This window comes from Mesocricetus auratus, unplaced genomic scaffold, assembly GCF_017639785.1.
Source record: "Mesocricetus auratus isolate SY011 unplaced genomic scaffold, BCM_Maur_2.0 Super-Scaffold_100003, whole genome shotgun sequence".
Lineage (NCBI taxonomy): Eukaryota > Metazoa > Chordata > Mammalia > Rodentia > Cricetidae > Mesocricetus > Mesocricetus auratus.
Window position 1 is genome coordinate 14833640 of NW_024429188.1, and position 25343 is coordinate 14858982.

The 25343-nt window shown below is 42.8% G+C and overlaps 1 protein-coding gene across 5 annotated transcripts; it reads right to left on the reverse strand.

Moving 5' to 3' along the window:
- Nucleotides 1-1053: 1053 nt before the first annotated feature.
- Nucleotides 1054-25343, reverse strand: Gemin8 (gem nuclear organelle associated protein 8). Of its 5 annotated transcripts, XM_040744061.1 has the most exons (5): nucleotides 23793-23957; nucleotides 17753-17802; nucleotides 15628-15665; nucleotides 13423-13879; nucleotides 1054-3048 (listed from the first exon to the last, which is right to left on the reverse strand). In XM_040744061.1, the coding sequence occupies exons 2-5, from the start codon at nucleotides 17796-17798 to the stop codon at nucleotides 2792-2794; spliced, it is 798 nt and encodes a 265-aa protein (XP_040599995.1). In that variant the 5' UTR covers nucleotides 17799-17802; nucleotides 23793-23957; the 3' UTR covers nucleotides 1054-2791. The 5 variants fall into 5 exon arrangements, with proteins under 5 accessions (XP_040599995.1, XP_040599994.1, XP_040599997.1 ...); XM_040744060.1 differs by lacking the exons at nucleotides 17753-17802; nucleotides 23793-23957 and adding an exon at nucleotides 25265-25343; XM_040744063.1 differs by lacking the exons at nucleotides 17753-17802; nucleotides 23793-23957 and adding an exon at nucleotides 24174-24235.

The window sequence follows — 25343 nt, forward strand, 5'->3', positions numbered from 1 at the left end:
GGGCATAGTTTACTGCGGCAAAAATATTGCCACTGCCTTGCACTAAACTCTCTCTCCTGCCTCTAGCAGTGCATACACACAGTAAATAACAGTGCCGCTTGTGTCCCTGCCTACAATGCAAGTTCCCTAAGGGAGGGGACTGACTATGGTGTAGCTCATTGGAAAGAATACTCAATATAATCAATATTTATTTGTTGAGAAATGGATAAGCAAAGGGTGCACTTAATCACCAATTATCCTAGATACAAACTACAGCTGGGCACAGGGTATTCGGAAGCTTGAGTGGACAGGGAAAGATTTCTCTATATTTGGAGGTTTTATTTTCTGGACCCTTGTTGATGGAAGTTTCCCTCCCACCTGGTCCAGCAGCCGTTTAGTCCCAAATAAATACACAGAGGCTTATATTAATTATAAACTGTTTGGCCAATTGCTCAGGCTTCTTATTGGATAGCTCTCTTTTAATCACTAACCCATTTCTATTAATCTATGTATCTCCATGTAGTCTTGGCTTACTGGAGAATGCCCAGGCTTCCTACCTTCTCAGTAGCTACATGGCAATTCCTCGACTCCACCTACTACCTTTCTATCCCTGTTTGGATTTCCCACCTGGCTAAATCCTGCCTGTCCATTGGCCAAAACAACTTTATTTATTTATTTATTTATTTTTCAGTTTAAATTTAGATAAGAAACAAGGTTGCTTCACAAGTCAGTTCCAGGGCCCTCTCCCTTTCCCTCCCCTCCCCCCCCATTATCCCCTCATTTCCCCAGGGAGGGTGAGGCCCTCCATGGGGGTGTCCATAGTCTGTCATTTCATATAGGGCAGGGCCTAGACCCTTCCCCAAGAGTTCAGGGTGAGAGTGCACCTCACATTGTTGGATGGGAGTCCAAAGTCCGTGTGTATACTTGGGATGGGTACTGATCTGCTGCCCAAGGCTCAATAGATTACCTAGGCCTCCTCACTGACACCCACATTCAGGGTGTCTTGATCAGTCCCATGCTGGATTCCCAGGCTGATGCCTGGGATTCAAGAGTTAACCTTTGTCAGGTCAGCTGTTTCTGGGCAAAACAACTTTATTCATCAACAAATAAGAGAAACATATATTCACAGTATACAGAAGAAAATTCCCACCACCCCCCCTTGAAATCTTATGGCATTTTAAAAAGAGTGAATATAATATAAATATTGACTATTTACTGTTCAGTCAGTGCTGTGTTTTACAGGTCCTGCTCAATGGTCTTCCCAAGAGTGGGGAAGGGAAACCATGAACACTCATTTCCAAGAGGAAAGAAAAAGCATGGAGAGAGGAAGGAAACAAAGCCAGCAGAGGTAGCACGGCATGGCAGCATCTCTGAGGCAGGGATAAAAAACTGGACTCTCAGCTAAGCACTTGCTGCTGAGACAGGCTTTGGCTTGTTTGTATCCGAGTCACATTAATCTGATCATTTAGACATTAGACTTTTTAAGAAAGACCAAACATTGAAAATTTTAGTTATGTGTCACCTTGGGGGCAAGCGAATTCTGAGTTTTGTCCACAGTACCTAAGCACAAATTGCAATGCCAGTAATAAAATGAGAGCTTGGAACAGATAAACACCTGGGGCTGCTGAAAGGAATGTGTTTGTCTCAGGGCAAGGGCTGGATGGAAGGTAAATGTGTTCCTAAGAGAAACATGTCAATACAAAATCTTTTCACCAACCTTTGATGGATGTGCTAATCTTCTCAGGTCAACACAGGCTCACCCCAGCAGTGTACTGTAATAACTTATTTAAAAAGCAGCTGACTCCTATAAATGGACTTCTCCATCAATGTTTAGATTTCCTTCTCACAGATGTATTTGCTTATCAAATTGGTATTTACTATATGCAATAAGAAATCAACCGTGCATTTTGACAACAAAAGAGGCTGCAAAAGTGACCAGGTTTGGGAATTACTGTCCCTTGCTATCAATTTTGTTTGACATCCAAGGACAGAAAATGAGATAACAATAGTGTCTGATGCATGATTTTCACTATGTTATTAGCAGAAGTTGTAGATAAAATCTAGTCCATGGCCTGTATTACAAATAAAGTTTTATTGGAATACAGTCCTATCCATTTGTTTAATCAGTACCTATGGCTGTTTTTATGCTATAAAGTCAAGGTTAGACAGTTACAAGACAGACTACATGGCCTGCCAAGCCCAAAGTATTTACTCTCGGGCCTTTTTATAGAGCATGCAGGCTGATACCTAGCTGAGTGACAAGTGACATTTGTCTTACTGTACAGCTGCATCATTTTCAGAGGGATCCAAAGGGTTAGAGTCAGAGAGAATATGTGGATTACAGTCCAGAATGGGGTGCATACCTGTAAGCTACCATTTGGGAAGTGAAAACAGGAGAATTTAAGACTTTGAGGCTAGTTTGGGCTATATGAGAACTGGTCTAAAAAAAGAATGACATGTGGTTTAAGGCTTTTGTGACATCTAGGAAAGTTAAAGAAGGAAATTACCAATGCAAACCACTAGCCAGTATGCCTAGACAAGAATTTCACTGAACTAGACTCCATCTGAGAGCGTGTTAGGAGCCAACACAATATACACGGTTATCACTTTATGTCAAGGGACATTCCTTGTGTTGGCAATAGTGTACCTCCTGTTGATAGCGAATAAAACATGGCTGACAGATTGTATCGGTATACAGGCCTCTTTCTCTGACAAATGTCCAGGAGAGATGAAAACAACAAATTCAAAAGAAAGAGGGAAAGGCCAGGAACCATACTCAGGAGGCATTCCCTAGGGTCCCTGTGCCCAGGCCTCAGAACTTCAGGGGAATGACAGGCCAGTATTTTGGCTGTTTTTTGTCACAGTATTTGTCAAAGCTCAGCTGCACAGCAGCCTCCATGGCCAGGATCTTGGGAGCACTGTCCCCATATAGGCGTTTCATCTCGGCTTGGCGCCGTTCCCCAGGCTTCTCAGATGGGGGCTTCACTGACCGGTGGTGGTTGTAGTAGAGGCCATGGTCGGCATTCACATAGTCATCCAGGCGTTCTGCATCTAGTTGCTGCTGCCGCCCTGGGAATAGATAAGACCATGACCATAAAACGTATGCACATGCAGGAGAGGATCTGATGAATGCTGCCACTACTGCTGCTACACCTCAGATGCTGCGACAACTCAACTAACATGCCGCTACACCACAACTCACGTGCCGCTATAGCTCAGATGCTGCCTAAAACCCTTCTGTTGCCCTTTCCAATGGCAAATTTGGACCCTGTTGGGCAGCCGAGGTAATCTTTAAATCCTGAGGCATGACCTACAGATTCTTTTTTTTATATTTTATTTTTTAATTTAAATTTAAATTAGAAACAAGGTTGTTTCACATGTCAATTCCAGGTCCCTCTTCCTTTCCCTCTCCTCCTCCCACACCCCCCCACCAACCCCTCCAATATCCCCTCACTTCCGCTGGGAGGGTGAGGCCCTCCATGGGGGTGTACATAGTCCGTCATTTCATCCACGGCAGGGCCTAGACCCTCCCCCAAGAGTCCAGGGTGAGAGTGCATCTCTCACTGATGGATGGGTGCCCAAAGTCCATTTGTATACCAGGGATAAATACTTATCTCCTACTCAAGGCTCAATAGATTACCTAGGCCTCCTCACTGACACCCACATTCAGGGGGTCTTGATCAGTCCCATGCTGGATTCCCAGCCATCATCTGGGATTCAAGAGCTAACCTTTGTCAGGTCAGCTGTTTCTGGGGGTAAAACCAGCCCAGTCTTAACCCCTTTGCTCATCAGTCCTCCCTCTCTGTCACTGGATTTCTTGAGTTGAGCTCAGTGCTTAGCTGTGGGAGTCTGACTCTGCTTCCAACAAGCCATTGATTGAAGGAATCTAACTGAACACCCTGATATTAACCCATACATGTATGAACATCTGATCTTCGACAAAGAAGCTAAAAATATACAATGGAAAAAAGAATGCATCTTTAACAAATGGTGCTGGCATAACTGGAGGCTGGCATGTAGAAGAATGCGGATAGATCCATGTTTATCACCATGCACAAAACTTAAGTCCAAATGGATCAAAGACCTGAACATAAATCCAGCCACACTGAACCTCTTAGAAGAGAAAGTGGGTGGTACCCTTGAACAAATTGGTACAGGAGACAGCTTCCTGAACATAACACCAGTAGCACATACAGTGAGGTCAACAATTAATAAATGGGACCTCCTGAAACCAAGAAGCTTCTGTAAGGCAAAGGACACAGTCAGCAAGACAAAAAGGCAGCCCACAGAATGGGAAAAGATATTCACTAAACCCACATCTGACAGAGGGCTGATTTCCAAAATTTACAAGGAACTCAAGAAGCAAGTCTCCAAAACACCAAAGGATCCAATTAAAAAATGGGCTGCAGAACTAAATAGAGAATTCTCAATCGAGGAGAATAAAATGGCTGAGAGGCACTTGAGAAAGTGCTCAACATCCTTAGCCATTCGGGAAATGCAAATCAAAACAACTCTGAGATACCATCTCACTCCTCTCAGAATGGCTAAAATCAAAAACACTAATGACAATTTATGCTGGAGAGGATGTGGTGAAAGGGAAACACTCCTCCACTGCTGGTGGGAGTGCCAACTTGTATAGCCACTTTGGAAATCAGTATGGAGCTTCCTCAGAAAAATGGGAATCAATCTACCACAAGACCCAGCAATTCCACTCTTAGGCATATATCCAAAAGATGCCCATTCACACAACAAGGATGCCTGTTCCACTATGTTCATAGCAGAATTATTTGTAATAGCCAGAACTTGGAAGCAACCTAGATGCCCCTCAACCGAAGAGTGGATAGAGAAAATGTGGTGCATTTATACAATGGAGTACTATTCAGCAGAAAAAAACAATGGAATCCTGAAATTTGCAGGCAAATGGATGCCACTAGAAGAAACCATCCTGAATGAGGTAACCCAGTCACAAAAAGAGAAACATGGCATGTACTCTCTCATATATGGATTTTAGACATAGATCTGGGGAGTGACAGCCTACAATCCCATGGCCAGAGAGTCTGGGAAACAGGACCTACAGATTCTTGTTATCTATTCGTAGTCATGAAGCTCACTGCTCACTTCTTAGGGGCCACTAGCCACTGACAGAAACAGACAAATGCCACCAAGAAACCCATCCTTTCAATTCACCAATCCTCTACAGCAGATCTTGAAAGCAGAGAAAAACAAAAACATATGACTTTCTCTTGCCATCTGCAGGGTCACGAATAATGGCAGGCAGTACTTGCTTGCTTTCATGTAATGCTCCCCCACGAGAGGGAAAAGTTTCCTTCCAAGTTCAGTGTCTCTAAAAACGACATTGATCTGGTGTGTGTGTGTACGTTGTGCTATGGCCCATGTTTGGAGCTCAGGGGACAACTCTTGGGAGTCACTTCTCTTCTTCCACTATGTGAGTCCTGGGGATCAAACTCTGCTCATCAGGCTTGGCAGCATGAGCACGTCTCCACTGAGCCGTCTCAGCAGCCCCGGTCTCTTTCTTTCCTTTGGCACATGAGTGTGGTGTGCACACATGCGAGCATGGAGGCCAGAGGCTGATGTCAGGAGTCTTCCTCAATTACTATCCACTTTCGACATCGAGGCAGGCTCAGCCGTTTGAACACAGAGCTCACCGATGCAGTCGGTCTGCTTGCCAGCTTGCTCCTGACACCTGGCCTTCGTTGCTAAGTGCTGCGGTCACAGGTGGACTGCCAGGCACACCTGACATTTTAGGTGCTGGGATCCTAATCCTGGTCCTCACACTTGGGCTTTATACAGAGCCACCTACTCAAGCCCCCAAGAAGCAGCTCTAACTACCACAAATGAGGTACGGACGTGGGGTGACCCCTCGGCAGCTGACTCAGTGTCTTCCTGCCACATAATGAATCTGCTTTTCCCGGGGTGGGGCTTCACTTGTCACTTCACAGCTCAGCCCAGGTGAAACCTGCAAGTCTACTAATTTAGGAAATCCCTGTCAAGTAAGCATTTGTTCGATTTGTTTCCTTCCTTTCTACTTTTGTTTAAACCTCATCAAGTCCTATGTAATTTGATTCCTATGTAAATAGGCACATAAAAATGTCAACAAAGCAAGGCTGCAGAGGGTAAAATGGAGCAGCTCACACACATTTTGCAAGCTACTCTGTCAAGAGGGAAATTGATAGCAGAAAGCACCTTATCTGTAGCTGCTATTGTTACCAAGAGGAATGCCTCAAGATAAGGAGTCAAGATGGCTGGAGGGGAGTAAAACAATGGTATAAATCATGCTTCCCTTGTTGGGCCATTCTCTGCTAGTATCTGGAAGGGAAGACAGGAATGAGCTAATCGAGTGTGAAGGGAAGACATTTATATAGCTATTCCAAGTCACCCTTGTAAATCCAGTTCTTTATAACTAACACCTTGGAGTTGTCGAGGAGGAGTTTTATAAACTTGGAACCATTATTAAGAATAGATATAGCTAGGCCTGATGGCACATGCCTTTAATGCTAGTACTCCGGAGGCAGAAGCAGGCAAACGGCTGTGAGTTCCGCACCAGACTGGTCTACATCGTGAGTTCAGGACAGCCAGAACTGCATAAGGAGGCCCCACATTTCATTCTGGCACCCAAGGTGGGCAGTTCACACTCACCTGGAACTGGAGCTCCCAAGAATCTGGTGCTCCAAGAGCACCCCCACACATTTGGCACTCTCATAGATAGACACATAAATAAATAAAAATGGCTATGTTGCATACATATTCGGCCACTGTTGTCTTAGAACATCTGCATTTTACTGTCACATGTGGAAGTATATAGAATAAGGCCAAAGACTGTGAAGCCACAGAAAAGAGATGTATATAGATCCATACTGGCAGATGCACAGAACGGGCCTAATGCACAAAGGAACTGGAGGTCACCAAGAATTTGCTTCAAGACTTGGTCTTTGTGTCAAGTTTCAAACATTACCATTTTTGCTGCTCAGTCCTCAGAGGTATGCACACTCTACACCCCTATACCTGAATTCTGGAAGAGCAGTGTGATGTGAATGAACTGAGCCCCACTTAGCCATTTCACCTCTGACCTCACTTCTGTTGGGAGAACAAAAATTAAAAAGGGAGTCAGGGAGAAGCACCTGACAGTCCTCTGTCTGCTTCTTATCCCTATAGTTCCCTGTGTCTTTGATGTGGGAGCTCGGTGCAAGCCCAGTTGGGGACTGTCTTCTCCCTGGGCTCACCCCTCTCCCACTCCCCACCACAGTCCTGGTTGTGCTGGCAGAACTCTGAAGTAAGCTTAGATTGTCTGGTGAGACACACAGACAGCGTTTAACAAGCACTGGGATCTTCGCTTAGCCTGGGCTGACTATGTAGTCAAGGTGACCTTGAACTTCGTATCTTACAGTCTGCAACAATGAGGTGTGGAATTATGGTAGAGTTCCATCATGCCCAGTTTAGACAGTGGTGAGGTTGGAACTTCAGGCTCTGGGCAGGCTAGGCAAGCATTTTATCAACTGAGCTATATCTTAGACTCAACAATGTAGTTCAATATCAAGTACTTTCTGACCAACAGGTTGTGTACTTAAGATCAGCTAGTGTCTGAACAAATACAGTAGAACAGCGGTTCTCAACCTGTAAGGCATGATCCCTGAGGTCAAAAGACCCTTTCATAGGGGTCACCTAAGACCATCCAAAAACACAGATATTTACATTATGATTCCTAACAGGAGCAAAACTACAATTATGAAGTAACAACAAAAATAATTGTATGGTTGGGGGTCAGCACAACATGAAGAACTATATTAAAGGGTCACAGCATTAGGAAGGTTGAGAACCACTGATTTAGAATATACTGATTTGAGAACCAAGAACTGTATGATACAATGAGCTTGAAGGCCTCTTCTCAGTCTGTTTATTATTCATGGCTCTCTGTCTTTTTTTTCGAGACAGGGTTTCTCAGTGGCTTTGGAGGCTGTCCTGGAACTCACTCTGTAGACCAGGCTGGTCTTGAACTCACAGAGATCCGCCTGCCTCTGCCTCCCAAGTGCTGGGATTAAAGGCGTGCGCCACCACCGCCCGGCTATTCATGGCTCTCTTCCTCTCTCCCAGGGAAAGAAGGATCCTTAACCTTCCACATTTTCTTTGTCAAGGTAAGGTGAAGGCTCAGCCAACTGGATAGTGAGTGATCCAGCTGAAGCTGAGGACCATCAACATCACACTGGAGGCACAACTGAATGGCTGCCTAGCACAGCCCACAGATGGTCCTCTTCAAATTGCAAATGGCGCTAGCACTCAATGGCACTGAGCATTCTTTTCTCACAGTGTAACAGTGAGTCCTGATTAACAATATGACCACATTGAGGGACACCTTGAATATAGTAAAGTACACCTCTGCACATGTGTAGGAGTGTTTTTCTAGATGATCAACCAAATCTGTCATGAACATGGGTGGCGACATTCAAAAGGCTGGGGCCCAGAGAGAACAAAAGGATTAGCAGGAGGAAGTCCACCAGCATAGGCTCGCTCTGCTCCCACAACCCCCTGTTCTGCCATGATTCCATCGATTGATCTTGGACTAACACTTCTGAAACTCTGAGCCAAAATCAATCTTTCCTTCCTGGTTGACAGGTATTTTGTCTCAGACACGGAAAGTCTATCTTAGGGGTATTTGGCCAGGGGAATTTACTAACTGCAAATCAAAACAGCACTTCAGTTCCATTCCAGCTTCAACACAGGGCTGAAGTAGGCTGAGCAGCAGGGCCTTACCACCAGAGCATCCAAATGGGAGCTGACTTGGAAAGAAGGCTTTTGCAGACAGTTAAAGATAATGATGAGATTATACTAGATTAGGGCAGACCCTAAATCTAATGAAAGTGACCTTATACGAGACAGAAAAGGACAGAGACATCCAGGGAAAGCCTGTACAGGAAGTCTGTGACATTGTTTCAAGTGAAGGGATGCTGGGAGATACCAGAAGCAAGGCTTTCGAGCCTTACAGGAAGGCAGTCCTGAGGAAACCTTGACATGGAATTTGAAAAGATAAACCTCTGCCACTTAACCACAAAATTTGCTGTTATTTGCTGCAGCAACCCTACAGAGCAAATACAAAGATTTTCTTGTGGGGTTAAGATAAACACACCCCACCTCCAATCAGTAATATATTTTAAAGGAAAAATGTTGCTGGGTTCCATCTAAGTTTAGGGTACATGGTTTCGACATGTTTCTGCCTCAGTCTATAAGAGACTGGAGAGATGGCTCGGTGGTTAAGAGTTCAGACTGCTCATGCAGAGGATCCAGGTTTGGTCCCCAGCACCCATGGAGGGGACTTACAAGTGCTGCAATCCCAGGCTCCGCTGTCTCTATAGGAATTGTGCTAACACTGTGATACCTTCCCCACCCTGCCACACAATTAAGCATGGTTTTAAAAAAAGACATATTGCTAATGTAGAATTATAACCCATAATGGGAAAAAATAATCACAGGAAGCTACTCGGACTTTAGGGAAATTTTACACAGCAGGAAAACACTCATTAAATATTCCACAGATAATTAGCTCAAAGGCAGAACAGTTTGGGAGACAAAGCACTACAATAATGAGTGTTAAAGATTGTTATTTCCCTCATTTTTCTAGGATTAGCATGTCTTTCTGATGAGATTTTCTGCTATGTTGCCAGAGTTAATGATGATAACACAACCAAGGGACAGTACAAACTTGAATAAATAAATCAAGGATGGCTTTCTGGTTCATCAGCAACAGACTCAGAACACAGGTGCTTAGCAAGCAGAGTGATTTGATTGGTCTCCCTGTTCTGTGTCCATTGTTCCACGTCAAATGTAACCCTGGAATTAGTGGGCAATTACCATTTTAGCTTTTCTGGGGATAGTGAGTGCATTTACTCAGCCCCCTTCCATTTTCTCTGACCTTCCACATCCATCATCTCAACAGTTGTTTTTTTTGTTCTTCTGAACATCTGTACTGATGCGATGAATGCATATGGTGGAATGGTGCACAGGGTGATTTCATATCTTAATCACATTACCTGAACCGGAATGGCTCAGGAAACTTCGGACTGTAAGCCTTGCTATATGCTCTCAGTTTTCTAGAGGACAGATGGAGGCAGACAGTGGTATGTTTTCAGTGCACTGACTAAAGGGTCGATCACTGTGGACATAACAGTGGGAGCCCCCTGAATGGGGTATACAGAACATAGTGGAGCCCATGTTTCCTATGAGATGCACACACACATCTGGGCTCTTTAGCAAAAATAACACGGTAGCCCGAGCACCAAGTGGCATTACTCTTTCTCTCATTCCCAATAGATGGTACTGCTCAAAGTCCAGAGCACGCTCCATTTCTCCACAGCTACCTGGTAACAGTCGTTCTCCCGCTGCCGTGGACACTGGCTCTACCTCTTGTTTGTGTCAGTAACTGTGTGTGGGCTGTATGCCACAGCCACTCTTCCTCACTTCATCTTAAATTGGATTTTATTAAGAATATCATGTTCCCTGAGAACATGTCCTTGTTCTGAGCCAACATCCACCCGAGTCACATCTAATAAAGACCTGACTGGAACAACACCAAGACTACAGGGGCAATATTTGTTTTGGAGGGCTTTCTTTCCTATGGGTGATGTTAACTTTCATTCATGTTCCTTCTAAGTATCAGGGATATAATCATACGGTTTCAATCGATGTCCATTTATGCCTCAACTTTACCCTTCTAGATGCTAAACTTCTTTTCCTAATAACCAAAACTACAGCTGACCTTTAAAATGCTATAACTGTGTATTTTCTCGTAAGTAGTGCTTTGAGGAAGTATGTTAAGAGGAAATGATGACATATAACATAATGGAAAACGTAGGTGCTCCCGATGCACAAAAGGAGTTTTTTCTTTTTGCTATGCTGGGGATGAACATGCTAGGCTACACTATACCACTGAACTACAGCCATATCTTCAGTACTTGTGTGCATGTGAGCACCTGCAGATGTCTGAAGTTGGTGTTGGGTATCTCCCTTGACTGCTCTCTACCTTGAAATTTTTTCATTGACTCAGGGTCTCTCAATGAACATGGAACTACCTAGAAGGCCACCCTAGAAAGCCAGCTTGCCCTGGAGATCAAATCTCTGCCTCCCAAGTACTGGATTACAGGTCGATGCCACAGCTGGCCAGTTTTTGTATCAGTACCGGGATATGAATCCTGGTCTTTATGCATGTGAGACAAGTACTTTATCAGGTGAGCCATCTCCATAAAACCTTCCAGGGTTCCTTATCCTACTTCAAGTTTTGTACTTTTATCATTTAAAGATGTTATTCGTTGTGAAGGGTAGAAGTCACAGACAGGAATATGCTTGCTGTCCCCAGGCTGAACAACTGTATCCAACAACTCACTGATGATGATGAACCAACTCACAGAAGATTCCTGGGGGCTAACTACTTCTGAAATGCTAAAGTTTTAAAAACTCAGATATGCAGCTGGGCAGTTGTAGTGCACGCTTTTAATCCCAGCATTTGGGAGGGAGAGGCAGGTGGATCTCTATGAGTTCAAGGTCAGCCTGGTCCACAGAACAAGTTCCAGGACAGCTGAGGCTACCCAGAGAAACCCTGTCTCCAAAAAAAAATTAGATATGCCTTTCTTTGGCAATAATATTTTACAAAATCCCATGTTGTAACTCAGTGTCACAAGGACATGTGACTATCCTTCAACACTTTACCTTTACATTTGTGGTACACGTCTAAATTAGACTAATTACTGTTTGGTATGAATTTTTAGAAAAGCTAAAGTTTATTTCTAGGGATCAAGGAAAGAAATAAACTCCATGAGCCTCATGAGATGGCTTGGTGGGGAAGGGTACATATCAATAGCAATGACATGAGTTCAATCCCTGTAGCCCATATGGGGGAAGCAAAGAACCAAGTCTGGCAAGTATGTCCTCTGACCTGCATCCCCCCCAATAAATAAAGTAAAAAAGAAAGGTACTCTATACAAAACACAAAATGTTGTTTTCATAGAGTTGTTTGGAGATACTTTCTTTTTCAATTATTTTTAATTTAATATTCATGGGTGCTTTGCCTGCATGTATGTGTGTGCACCACGGGCATGCCTCGTGCCCCTGAAGGTGAGAACAAGGCACTGGATCCCTAAGCAGGTGTGAACTACCATGTGAGTGCTGGGAATGGAACGTGCGTCCTCTGGAAGAACAGTCAGTGCTCTTAACCACTGAGCCATTTCTCTAGCCCCTGGATATACTTTCTAATATGCATCAAAGAAATCAACAGTTTAATCACAAGAAAACTGGTAAAAAAAAAAACAAATGGTTTAGTGAAGAATCAAAGGCAGATGCTAATAGAAATAATGCTTTATCCAAAGTCCCTGGGAACCAATAAATACTAGTCTATTGTTAAGGGGGCACAGGTATTTTAAAATGGCAATGAAACTTTCCTACTTTGAAGCTTCTAGGTTTCTGTTTACGTGAAAATTCTGGGCCTTAGTGGTGCAAATCTTTACTCCCAATATTCAGGATGCTGAGACAGAAGGATCGTTAAGTTCTAGGCTAGCGTGGGCCATATCAAAGACTACTTCAAAAGCCCAACCAATCAACCAACCAAATGAAAATTCTACGTAAAATATACAATGATACCCTACTTCAAGATGTATTGAGACAAAATACTGGTTTTAATAGGAAAGATGAATTTGTAAATTTTCAAGGGCACTTATAACAATAATAAATAATCTAGGAAACACTGGCAATTTGAAACAGAAAAATTCCTGCCTTTGGACGTACGGTGTAAAGCTGTAAGACCTTAATTGTAACGCTCTAACTTGTATCATGGACCAAACAGGAAAGCTATACATGACAGGCATTTTGTTATTCTGTTCAGGTTCACACCAACTCTACAACTCAGGGACCAGCTCTGAGCTGTGCCTCGGAGAAGTGTTCAGAGTACAGTATTTGGGAAACCTAGTAGTGTTAGGGAGAAGCATGGCACAGAGAAAGATACATGATAGAGTGCAGTCTGGAAGACCTGAATCTGAACAGCAAATGAGTAGTTGTGTAATTAACCTCCTTAAGCTTCACTTTTCTCATTTGTAAAATGAGTTCTATGCCTTGAGGGGATGCTGTGTGGATTAGAGAGGGCACACAAGCATCGACACACACACACACACACACACACACACACACACACACACACACACACACTCCATCTGGCTGAGCGATGCTCAAAAAATGGCAGAGGTATTATTAGGAACTCAAATGAACAGTCCTATGTAAAAATAACAGCCAATGTAATCGAGGTACAACATTCCCATAGTTTTGGGGGACCAGATTTAGATTATTAACTCTACCTAAAAGTTCTGAAATATCTTGGTATGTTAGAGAAGAAGAGATGCAAACGTGAGGGAGGGCAGTGCAAAGAACACAAGGTAACAGGCCTGAACTTACGCCGCTCTTCTCTGTGCCTCTCAGTCTCTGCAAAGTACTGGCGGAGCTCCTCGGTGATTTCCATATTGCTCAGGTCACACTCTACTTCGTCACCTGAATCTGACTCTATCTCTTCCTCTTCCTGCGGGGCTTCATCTTCTCTTATGGATGCCTGGGTTCTACTGTTGTCATGCAGAGGCTGCCCAGAGTTTTTGCGATGTGAAACATGGAAGGGAGGCTCCTGCCAGGCCATGTGCTGGTCTTGATAGTTGGAAGGATGTCCAGCGTCATAAGCAAGATAGTTCCAGGGAAGAACTCCATAAGGGGAGAACCACGGGGAAGTGAAATATGAATCCCTGGACTTTCTGTAGGCGCTCTGGTGGTTTCGCATCCAAGCCATTGCATGATGGTAATGTCGCCAGTACCTTGCATATACTGGGTGAGAATACCAAGATGCAGCAGTTCTCCATTTTGATGTCTATGGAATGGACATATAAGACAGACATCAAACAGTTCATCCTTTAGAGAATCTTCAAAAGCTTAAACATCTAATCAACAGCTATTTCCTGAGTGTTAGGAGTTACTTTTCTGTTACTGTGCTAGAATACCAGGATCAAGGGCAATTTATAGAAGGAAGTGTTAAATAGGGGTTGGCAGTTTCAGAGGGTTAGAATCCATTAAGGCTGGGAGGCATGGCAGCAAGCTGCAGGCATGGTAGCCTAAGCAAGAAGCTGAGAGATCAGATGATCTTCAAGCACAGACTTCAAGTAGAGAGAGTGAGCTGGAAGTGGGACAAGGCTATAAACTATCAATGCCCACTCCACGTGATGGACTTTCTCCAGCAAGGCTACACTTTCTCATAACCTCCCCAAACAGTGCCACCAACTGGGGATCGAGGGTTCAATTACACGAGCCTATAGGTATAGGGATCATTTCTTATTCAAACCACTACACTAGTATCTACGGAATACCTACTTTCCACAAGGATGCTACTGAGCTTAACAAGAAGTGTAAAATAGGTTTGTACCCACAACAGGGAGCAAACGTAACATATTTCCTGAGTTACCCATAGGACTATAGCTGAAGGTTATGGAGGTTTATATAATGTGATTAGTGCTAACAAGGTCACATGCTCTAGAATCAGTGGAGAGGCAGATTCACCTGTGGGGGAATATCTTGGTTATGTTAATTGAGTCAGGAAGACCTGCCCAGTAGGTGGCACCATTCTCTGGCAAGGATTCCAGACTGTAAAATGGAGAAGCATGCATTCATCATCCCATGCTCCTGGCTGTGCACGCAATATTACGGCCGTGATGAACTAACTGTACCTTTGGATTGGGAGCCAATTTTTTTTCTCCCTTAAGTTCCTTTTATCTGAGTATTATATCATAACAACAGGAAAAGAAAGAAACCAAGACAAAGAGGACAGAGGTAAAAAAAGATTGTTTTCTTTTAAAGGGCCTTCCTTTGATTCACAATATTTCCAGTAAGAGTTCAAGTTTTTATTAGTATACGTAATAACAGTTGTATGATGACATCTTCATACTTGTGCATAATGTATTTTGCTGGTATTCTCACCCATTACCCTCTTTCACCCCTCCCATTCCTAATGCTATTCTTCCCAACTCGTCCCCTCTCTACTGGTTGTTTTTTGTCAGACAAGAAAAAAGTCCTGACATTTGTCATTTTCGCTATCTGTAATAGCTCAAGTTAGAAATGGCCTGCTAGTTCTAATGACAACAGCCTCTCGTTCCTTTTCTTGTTTCCTACTAATCTGCTGGCTTACTCTGCTCCTCAATGCCTCAGACATAATTCTAATAACGTATGAGGTGGTGCTTTTGCTTTTAGTTGTCTGACAGACAGGCATCCCTTATGTGAAATGCTGGGGTCAGAAGTGTTTCAGATTTCAGTGGCGTTTGGAATGTCTTCACACATTTTTACTGGAAATCCATAATCTGTACTATCCCTTAATCTGAACTATTGAGTGTGTTGTGTTGGTATACAAACACTTTTTGATTCTGAGTGTTTTGGATTTGATACTCAAACTCTTTTTTCCTTTGCTCAGCGTCCTAAAATGCGTCCATCAAAAAGACTTGGGGGGGTGGTTGGGAAAGGAGTGCTAGGTGTTGAACATAGGGGTGCTGTGCATGCTAGGCAAGTGCTCTACCATGAGCTATAACCCCATCCTAACTTTAAAAAATTCGTAAGAAAAATTGGTAATCTTACCATTGCTGTTATCTCTGACTGCAAAATCCAAGTGGGCACTGAAAGGCAAGCACAGTACGAACATTTGGTCAGCACTGCTGTAGGATAGTCACAAGTATTGCATGGCTTTCCAAATGGCTCTCAAAAGCTTGCCCCTTGATCATGCTTGATCTTCATGCAACAAGAACCTGTTAACCTGGCTTGTGATCTCGTGGTCTAGGGAAGAGCAATGCTCATAGGTATAATTGAGTCAAGGGCCATGCCTGGGTTTATATTCAACTACTTGTTTACTGACAGAAAAGTCTATAAAACTATCCACGTAACTTAGTAGTGTGTGGATACAGAAAAAACGTACAGGGCACAGGCTCCAAGTTTACATATTACTTCACTGCTTTTAAGCACAGGCTGACATCTATTTAAAATAACCTTGGTTTCTCTACTTTTTGAACATTTATTTACTATTCATTATGTATGTGGCTGTGGTGTGTATGCCATGACACGTATGTGTAGAAGTCACTTGTGAAGGAGTCACTTCTTTTTTCCTGTGGGCTGGACTCAGGTTGTCAAGCTTGGCAGTATGTAGGAGGCACTTTGACCCACAGGGCCATCTTGCCAGCCCAACCTTGAGAAGACCATCTTTCCAAATGACTGGAAGCTTCTGTTAGGTCTTGCCTTAAGTTTGAGACTTGCAGAAGCCTCTTGAAACAAGATGATTCTCCAGTCTCCGCTTTGGCTTAGGTTCCATGCCATATTCTTTCCCTAATCACCCTACTTCCTTGCAGCAGGTAGAAGTGCTTGTCACACAAGACGGATGACCTGGAAAGCACAGCAGACAGAAAGATTCCCAAAAGTTGTCCTCTGACCTTGGCCTGTACACACACACACTGAGTTAATTTCTTGTCCTTGGTTACAGTTTCTAAAATGCTTGGCAACACCAGAAAGTACTCTTTTTTTGGGTTTTTCAATACAGGGTTTCTTTGTATTGTTTTGGAGCCTGTCCTGGAACTCGCTCGGTAGACCAGGCTGGTCTCGAACTCACAGAGATCCACCTGCCTCTCTCTGCCTCCCAAGTGCTGGGATTAAAGGCGTGTGCCACCAACGCCCGGCTCTCAGAAAGTACTCTTAAAATAGCTACCATCAGGCATGGTGGTGCATGCCTGAAAATTCCAGCACTTGAGCGGCTGAGGCAGGAGGATCACCATGAGGTCAAGGTCAATATGAACTACAGAGATCTTGTCTCAAAACAAACAAACAAATAGATAAACAAACAAAAATATCTTAAAATACATACAAATTTAAGATCGTATGAGACAAAAACACTGTGATAATTAAGGTTTCAGAAACTTCAGAAATTCGATCTCAAAGAAGCACTATTTGTCTTACTTAACTAGCAGACAGTCTATACAAACCCCAAACTGTTAAAAAACAAAACTGACATATTTTTTGACCTCAGTGAAATGTTTTCATGAGTATGTTAAAAAAAACTAAGATGTCACACTATCCTTGCTTTCAGATTTATCTTAAAAAGAATCATTCATATTAAAATGTAACAAGCTTTCAAATAGGGCATTGCTAAGATGGTCAACATGAACTTCTGCAGACTTCTCTTAAACACACATACTACTTGCATTCAGGGATGGACACACACACACACACATGTGTGCACGCGTGCACACAGACACAGTGGATGAAAATGGGGAGAAAGTTATCAAATGCAGTGAGTATGTAAGCTGAATTGATCTTTTCAACTCTAATTTAAACGTTTAAAAACAGGGTCCATTTCCTGGAAAAACAGCTAGCAGCTAATGTTCTTTATAGGCTATGTAGGAAACAGAAAATAGTCAGTAATTGGGTGTGTTAGCATCCAACAAAATAAAATGCAGATGCAATTATCATAGAAATCAGTGCACACTTAAGTGCTAAACTGCACGGAAGTCTCTAAGTGGCTAGTTCACTAAAGCCAGGTTTCACATTTCTATCACTGAAACCTGAAGAGCTTTCAGTGCCTGCAGCACAAAATGACATCCAAGTGAACTCCATGTGTGTTTTAATCAAGCTTGTTTTCTAGGTTAATAAAGAGCATAGGAATTAAATAAGGAAAGTCCAAGGATCAGGATGTGTCTTCTGGAAATTAAGAGCTTCTCACCTCCTAGCTGGATGTGGCAGTGCATGCCTGTGATCCCAGTTCTCATGAGTCTGAAGTAGAATAGAAAGTTTGAGACCAGCATCAGCTACAGTAGCAAGTTCTAAACAAGCCTGAACTATACATATAGGTAGACCCTGTGTCAAAAAACAAGCAAAGCAGCTGGACATTGGTGGGGCACGCCTTTAATCCCAGCACTCAGGAGGCAGAGGCAGAAGGATCTCTGTGAGTTCGAAGCCAGCCTGGTCTACAGAGCGAGTTCCAAGACAGCCTCCAAAGCAATACAGAGAAACAACAACAACAACAAAAACAAGCAAACTGCTTGTGATCTAGACTTCATTCTATGTCTTACAAATTATAGAAGTAGGTCAAGTCTGATAAGCTCACATGTAATAAACCCCATTATGAATGAACATTTATTATAGGCCCAATCGTGTTTTGACTTATAATTGGGAAGATTCAATCTGGCCTTAAAGGTACTAGCAAATTCAGAAAATCTAAGAGACAGCTGAGGCTCTTCTGCTACAGTTAGATGTTTAGGTAGCATGGGAAAGCAGGTAGCCCTAGAGGTTTAAGGGTAATAGCTGACATTTTCCCAGCAGCTCAAATGTCAACGGCTGTGATTAAAAAGGTCTTCTAAAGAGTTCTAGTTTGCACAGAGGTTGCTTATGATTTGGGTTCAAAAATAATTAAGTAGCAGGGTTGTAGTGATACTATGCTCACTCTAAGCATTCCTGCAAGGCAGAAGCCAGGAAAACCATCTTTGCTCACTAGAGAAACTGCAAGGCAGAAGCCAGGAAAGCCATCTTTGCTCACTAAAGAAACCGGGTTTCACCTTCCTAGCAACAAGTGGTTCATGTTGAACCTGGTGTCCCATCATCTAGAAGATATCATAAGGTAGCATGTCAAATTCTGTCAGCTATGCTGAGGAGAGAGCCATGGTCCTTGTGTGAGCTAAGCAAGGACTCTACAGAGTTAAAGACCTGGTCCAGCTACCAGAAACTTTGAAGATACAATTTATGTCAATGATGGACTACAGGAACTTTGCTAGCAATTCTGTTTGGTTTTGAATACTGGAATAGTTAAAATCGAATTGCTACCACTCTTCAGCACATACAGTGTTACTGGGGCTGGATATCAGGAATGCTCACATCACCCTAGGCTGTAGTACTTTTCCCTCCTGAATCTCCAAACCAATTTATCATACTCTTTTACATTTTAGGGTTCCCAAGATCCTATATTCAAATTAATAATTTTGAAGACTTTTAAGATTTGCACTTACAAATTAATCTTCCAAATTCAAATAAGATAAAGCACAGAGAAATAGTCGAAAGGAACAATTTGCACTGAGCTTTACATATATAATTATTAGCTCAGTATCTCTAGTATTAATCTTCAGTAAAGGTCCAGATAGGAAGTATTTTAGGATTGTGTGCCACATACAACCATTTTTACATGTTAATGTTCATCTTTGCTTTAAAAAACACCCAACAAAGCAAGCCCCCCACCCCAAACTTTTAAAACATCAACTCAATTCCTAGCGTCCTGCTGACCACAGTTTTAACTTAACATAATACCTACTGAGCATCCCAAATGTTTTTCACTTTCTACTTGAAGTCAGTGGGGGAATTATGTATGTCTTATATATTTCAGGAATTATTAAGCTTTACATAACACTAGCAGAAAGAGATTAGGATTGACTCTAATCTTGGTAAGCGATTCCTAATATTTGGGGCAAAAAAAAAAGAAAAATATTTCCATGAATAAGTAAGGAAATTGGAATATTTACTAAAGCTCTTCATAGACATTTAAAGACTTAATCCTGGAGAGAGGGCTCAGGGGTTAAGAGCACTAGTTGCTCTTGCAGAGGATGGGTTTGATTCCCAGAATCCACACAGGGGCTCACAACCATCTGCAACTCCAGCTCCAGGGGAATCCAATGTCTTCTGACTGACTTCCTTGGGCACTATATGAAGGCAGTGCACTTATGTACATGCAGACAAAACACCCATACACACAAAACAAAAATAAATAAGTTTAAAAAAGCAACAACAAAAGAGATGAGTAAAATAGTATTAATCAGCAATAGAAAGCATGGGTAGGGCCATGATTTCTTTTTTTGTTGTTGTTGTTGTTGTTTTTTACGAGACAGGGTTTCTCTGTATTGTTTTGGAGGCCGTCGGTCCAGCCTGGCCTGGAACTCAGAGATCTGCCTGCCTCTGCCTCCCGAGTGCTGGGATTAAAGGTGTGCGCCACCACCACCCGGCTAGGGCCATGATTTCTGATGCAGACTGCTAACTTGTCAAAGCTAGACAGTAACATGAAGAAGCCGGTATGGCAGAGTTTTGAGTAGATATACCTGGAAGGAACACACAGTCTTCCTCACAAATGGGAATCTGCTCTAAGAACACCACCTCTCAAAATGAGTCTGGTAACATTTTTAGGCTGGTTAAGGATTTACTAAGAATACTTGGCATCCCTAGCAAAGCTAACACTGCAATGTTCCCAGGCATTACAGCAGCGTTCTCATCTCAAGAAAAGAGGGCCTATGGGGCAGCGGATCTTAAGATCTTCCATTTTATCTTTCATCCCCACTCCCTACACAGAAATCTCTGACTCCTTTTTGGAGCAAGCCTTCAGGGACTGAACCAGTTTTCTTCTGGGGGGCTGGTAGAACCGAAAGAAAAGGGATTGGCAATGTCAGGGAAGGCCGGATCCACAGCTCTGCAAACTGGGCAGCCCTCCACAGCCAACACAATGGCATCATGGTCACCACCCAGCTGAGCTCTGGGGAACACAGAGACCATTCATTGTCCTCAACTACCAAAGAAGGGAGGAAAAAAACCCACAACAGCATTGAGGTCATTCACTAAACACTGCTGAGGCCTACAGACAACAGAGCCTCACAGTCTTGAATGGTATATTTTCCCATACAGCCTTTCTAAGGCAAGAAAAGACAGGGGGAAAAACAAAAACAAACAAAAACCCACCCCAAACACCCCCCACTTGTTTTGCAGTGACTTTGCTTGCTCTGAAAGATGTGTTTTTAAATGCATAGCTATACATGGAGAACAAGAGCTTTGTCATTTTTCCACAGATAATATGTGACTATTTCCACTAAATTACTAAAAATCCCCACCTATCATACTTTGTTAAAAATATGTATTCTTTCCACTGAATATTTATATACTATTTCTATTTTCTTGAATATATATATTCTTATAAATATAGGATGTGGGGCGTGCCATGACAACCAGGGAGTAAAGATCACAAATTCTCTCCAAACCACGAACTTTCTTTCTGCTTTTCTTCCTTTTGTACAATTTTGAAAATTAAATACATTAAAGCTCATTTGCTTTTACTTTTGCAAAGGAAGACAGTCAAAAATCAATTATTAAATTAGTCTTTGTGGCTACAGTCTGAAGGCTCAACCCTTTCTTATTGAGGTCCCGACTAATTTGGCTGTGAGCCAGACTGACAGTTTGGGGATGCAATTAAGACCCTCAGAACACGCTGCTACAAAGGAGCATGCTGGAGTTAAAACAAACTAAATGAAGGCACCATGAGCAACAGTAGTTAAGTCACATGTGATTCTAAGAAATCTTCCTGAACATGTAATGCTAACCCTATCAGGGAAGCCTTTCAATCGTACAAACACCAGTAGTTAGCTCAACGAGGAAAAATGATAACATGCCAATTTCTGACAGTTTGTTGTCTGCCCTCCTACTCTGGTGTGGTAGCTAGTTGAGCACATCAGGCTTGACACCTCATGGATTTCTTCCTATGGTTCTGTATGGTCTCTACTCAGTCATTTAGACATTAAAGATGGCATAAGCCCAAATGGCCTACTTCCACCCACGGGACAAGTCCGAGATCCATTTTTAAAACAGGAACATTTGTTTACTGTGTGGATGTGTCATGTTTGGTGACAAGTGCCTTTACCCAATGAGCCACCTTGTCAGCCCCCCAAACTCCATCTTTACCTGGATACAGGGCCTGCTTACAAGTATGCATCTCACCGTGTTTGTATCCTAACAGCCACCTTTAAAGCTGAAGATGGAGGGAGACAAGCAAGTATTATTTAATTCCTTTTCACTCTCTCAAGCCCAGGTTTGTCTGGGTGTTGCAGTTAAGTGTTGTCACAAGGAAGGCATCGGGAGTGGGAGAGAAGACCAAAAGAGTATAGTTAACAACTCTTGTCCGTCTGCCTCCATACAAATCACATTCCATCCACAGAAAGGCATTGTTTAGTTTATCAGCAAGACTGACAAACATTTGTGAATGATTTTATTTGCAAGTACACTGAACCCTTATGAACTGTGAGGCCATGAAAGGGCAGGATATTCTGACTCAGGAACATCACAGGCAGTAAAGGAATTGAAAACGGGGACCACAGAGAATGGCAATAGCGATCCAGTTGAAAAGAAGAGACAGATGGTGCTCGTTCCATTCCATGCATGTGTCTTTCATACAACATACCCGTGTGGCCATGAAAAAATAGGGGTTCAATAGAGCACATACTCAAAATTATTGGTACAGTAGTAAAAATCTTTAGTTTAAGCACTTAAAGCCACTTTTATATTTCCAGACACTTGTATATATTCCTAAAAGTCCCATGCTAAATTTCTTTTTCTGAATACTGTACTTGCTCTGGGAACTTTTATGGTAGGACAGACCTGACAATTTATTTCTTTTAGAGTTCCCATTTTTCTCCCACCAGAGAAAATGATAGGTATTATGTCCCGCCTTTGGAGGCTACTGGAATTGTTGAAATTGTTGTATCTCGATAATATTCTCTCTTACCTCTACTCCCCCCAAATTACTAAGGGTGCAGTAACTAAAAAAATTGTAAAAAGCTCTAAATGTTCTCAGCAGTACATTTAAATACAGTAATATATTTTAAATTCATCTGGCCTTAATCAAACAGTTACAGTTTGTATCGCTTGTCCGAGTATTTTATGGGTGAATTTTCTAATGTAAAGAAGTAATTCTGTGAGTTTTATATTGTATTTGTGAACTCTCTTATCTATCTATACTCCAGCAATGTTTAATTTCCTGCTGTCAGTCTTATCTCAATTTCTCCGTAAATGCTGGATTTTAAGAAATACAAACTGATTCTCTGCCATCTGTAAAAATAGTTTTAGAATGAAAATGTCTCTCTGCAGCTTTAGTTTGTCTACTTTCCCAGTGCAGCAGTCAATAGAGGGGATTATATACCTTACTATGAACTAGCTTGCTAGGTTTACCCAAAGCATATGCAAATGGTTCCTATTCATCCTAAAAGGATTGCTATTCTGACCAATTATGCTAGCATAAATTGTAACTTTTAAACAGTATCACAACCTCACAATTCATGGGAATAGCGAAAGTAAGCAACCCTAGAAGCTTTGCGTTACTAACTTTTTGTCTAAAGGTTTCAAGCAATGTTCTGGCTTTTGGTTAAAACAAAACAAACAAACAAAAAACAGTTGAGTTCAGAACCAAGCCTTTTAAATGTTCTCTAGATAATATGCACTAAGACCCCTGACCTACAGAGCTCAAAGCTGCAAGGGAGATGAGAGAAAACTCGTGTTTTATTGTTTATTTTTTTGCCAATATCTTAGGCATCCCTACAACAATGTGTCCCAAGTTAGGGTTGGATAGGCAAAAATCAAGTTCACCTATAGGGCCACTGCAAAACGGTGATTTACTGCGCATTTGAATTAGACATTTGAATTACAGCTTTAAAAAAGTTCCCAAGGTTGAGCCTCACTTCTAAAAGATTTGCACTGAAATAGTCTGAGGTGGGGGCTTTAGCATCAGAATTCTTAGCAGGCATTCAAGGATTAGGAAGCACGACCGGGTTGAGAGCATAAATTAGAACTAGGCGTCTCTAAACATCTGTTTGTTACTCTCATGCGTCTCTCCAACCACCTCGTGCTGCAAGATGATGGTAATTAGAGCCACCACGTGACTGCCAAGACAGTACTCCAGGCTTCTGTGGCAATCAGGTCCAGGCTACTCCCTTACTCCCCCAAAGCAACCCATCAGTCCCCGAAGTCACCTCGTGGTCACGCAGTTTGCAGATCTCAGGCGGTGGGCAACCACAGGCCTAGGTCTCGGTGGAGGGGGAGGGGGCTTGAGGGGAGAAGACACGAACAGGGAAGGAAGTGTTGTCTGGGCAACTAGGAGCACGCCTCCGGTTCGGATCCGGAAGAACGGAAGTCCCGCCTTGGCCGCTGAGGTCGCCGCGCGTCAGTGGCTACCCCGAGCCAGAGGGCGGTGCGGGAAGGGAATTCGCTCGTCAGGGCGGGGCGAAGGCGGTTGGAGGGCGGCCCTAGGCGAGAGCTGAGTGCCTATTGGGCACCAGGGTGGGGCCAGAGCCGAAGCGGGACCGTTAGCTCCCATTTTTGTTCTCTGTAGCTTTTGCTTTCTTCCTACTTACCTAAAATGGAGGGTGGGAAATGCTACTGCTTTGAAAATACAGATTCCCTCAGGTCTGAGCTCTGTGTATTTAAGTGCCTCAGTCTGCTATTTCTCAACCTGAACTCGTACCTAGCCTGATGTACTGTGCACTACCTCAGACAAAAATAAAGTACCAATTGTTGTCATCATAATCATCAGCAGTACAGGTCCTGCTGGAGTGTCAGGAGTGTCCTTAATAACGAAATATAAACTACTAAAAGTCTAAGTGGAATTATTTGGCAAAATGTGCCATACCTTGTGGGAGTTTTTTTCCCTGTGAAAACCGAATTTGGACCAGATGCTTATTACATGGTTATTCCAAAAAGTGAAAACTGGAAACAATTGAAACGCCAAACGAAAGGCTAAGACAATTAGGCAGCGTCAGTGGTGAGACATTATTACCTTGTTATTCTGGTAATATGGACGAATCAAAGTAGTATAAAAGAATATTTAACACAAATATATACTGGCTGCCTACTGTGTGCTACGTGCCTGCACTGTCTTGTAGCTTCTTGGCACATGTGGCTTTGAGATATTGAAGTGTGAGAGCTATTGATGTGTGAAAGTAAATTCCAGAGTATATTTTAAAGAGTTAATATTGAAAAAAGAAACTATCTAGTTGCTGTTGAGACAGTCTCTCTCTCTCTCTCTCTCTCTCTCTCTCTCTCTCTCTCTCTCTCTCTCTCTCTCTCTCTCTCTCTTTGGTTTTTCAAGACAGGGTTTCTCTGTGTTGTTTTAGAGCTGGTCTTGAACTCACAGAGCTCTGCCTGCCTCTGCCTCCGAGTGCTGGGATTAAAGGCGTGCGCCACCACCGCCCGGCCAGTCTCACTTTTGATTGGCATGAAACTCACTATGTAGCCTAGGTTGGCCTGAATTCACAGAGATTTACCTACCTCTTCCGTGCTGGGATTAAAGGCATGTGTCACCAAATATGGCTTAACTGTCTCAAATTTTCAGCAATCTTCTACCTGGCAATGATATAGCTCAATTGATAGAATGCTTGCCTAGCATGAATAATGCCGTGAACTATTACAGCCCTAGTGCAGTTTCAAACTGGCCATGGTGACATACCTGTAATCCCAGAATTCTGGAGATGGAGGCAAGATGTGTCTGAGGCTAGCCTGAGATACATGAAGCTCTGTTCCAGAAA

What these genes read in the sequence shown, in the direction of transcription:
- Gemin8 (XM_040744059.1), bottom strand. Translation starts at nt 17,834, where the DNA reads ATGCTGGTCTCAAACTTTCTATTCTACTTCAGACTCATGAGAACTGGG. An exon ending in CTGCCACATCCAGCTAGGAG is followed by an intron (nt 15,666 to 17,752) that starts GTGAGAAGCTCT and finishes CTTGCCTTTCAG; the next exon opens with TGCCCACTTGGATTTTGCAG. An exon ending in GAGGCACAGAGAAGAGCGGC is followed by an intron (nt 3,049 to 13,422) that starts GTAAGTTCAGGC and finishes ATCTATTCCCAG; the next exon opens with GGCGGCAGCAGCAACTAGAT.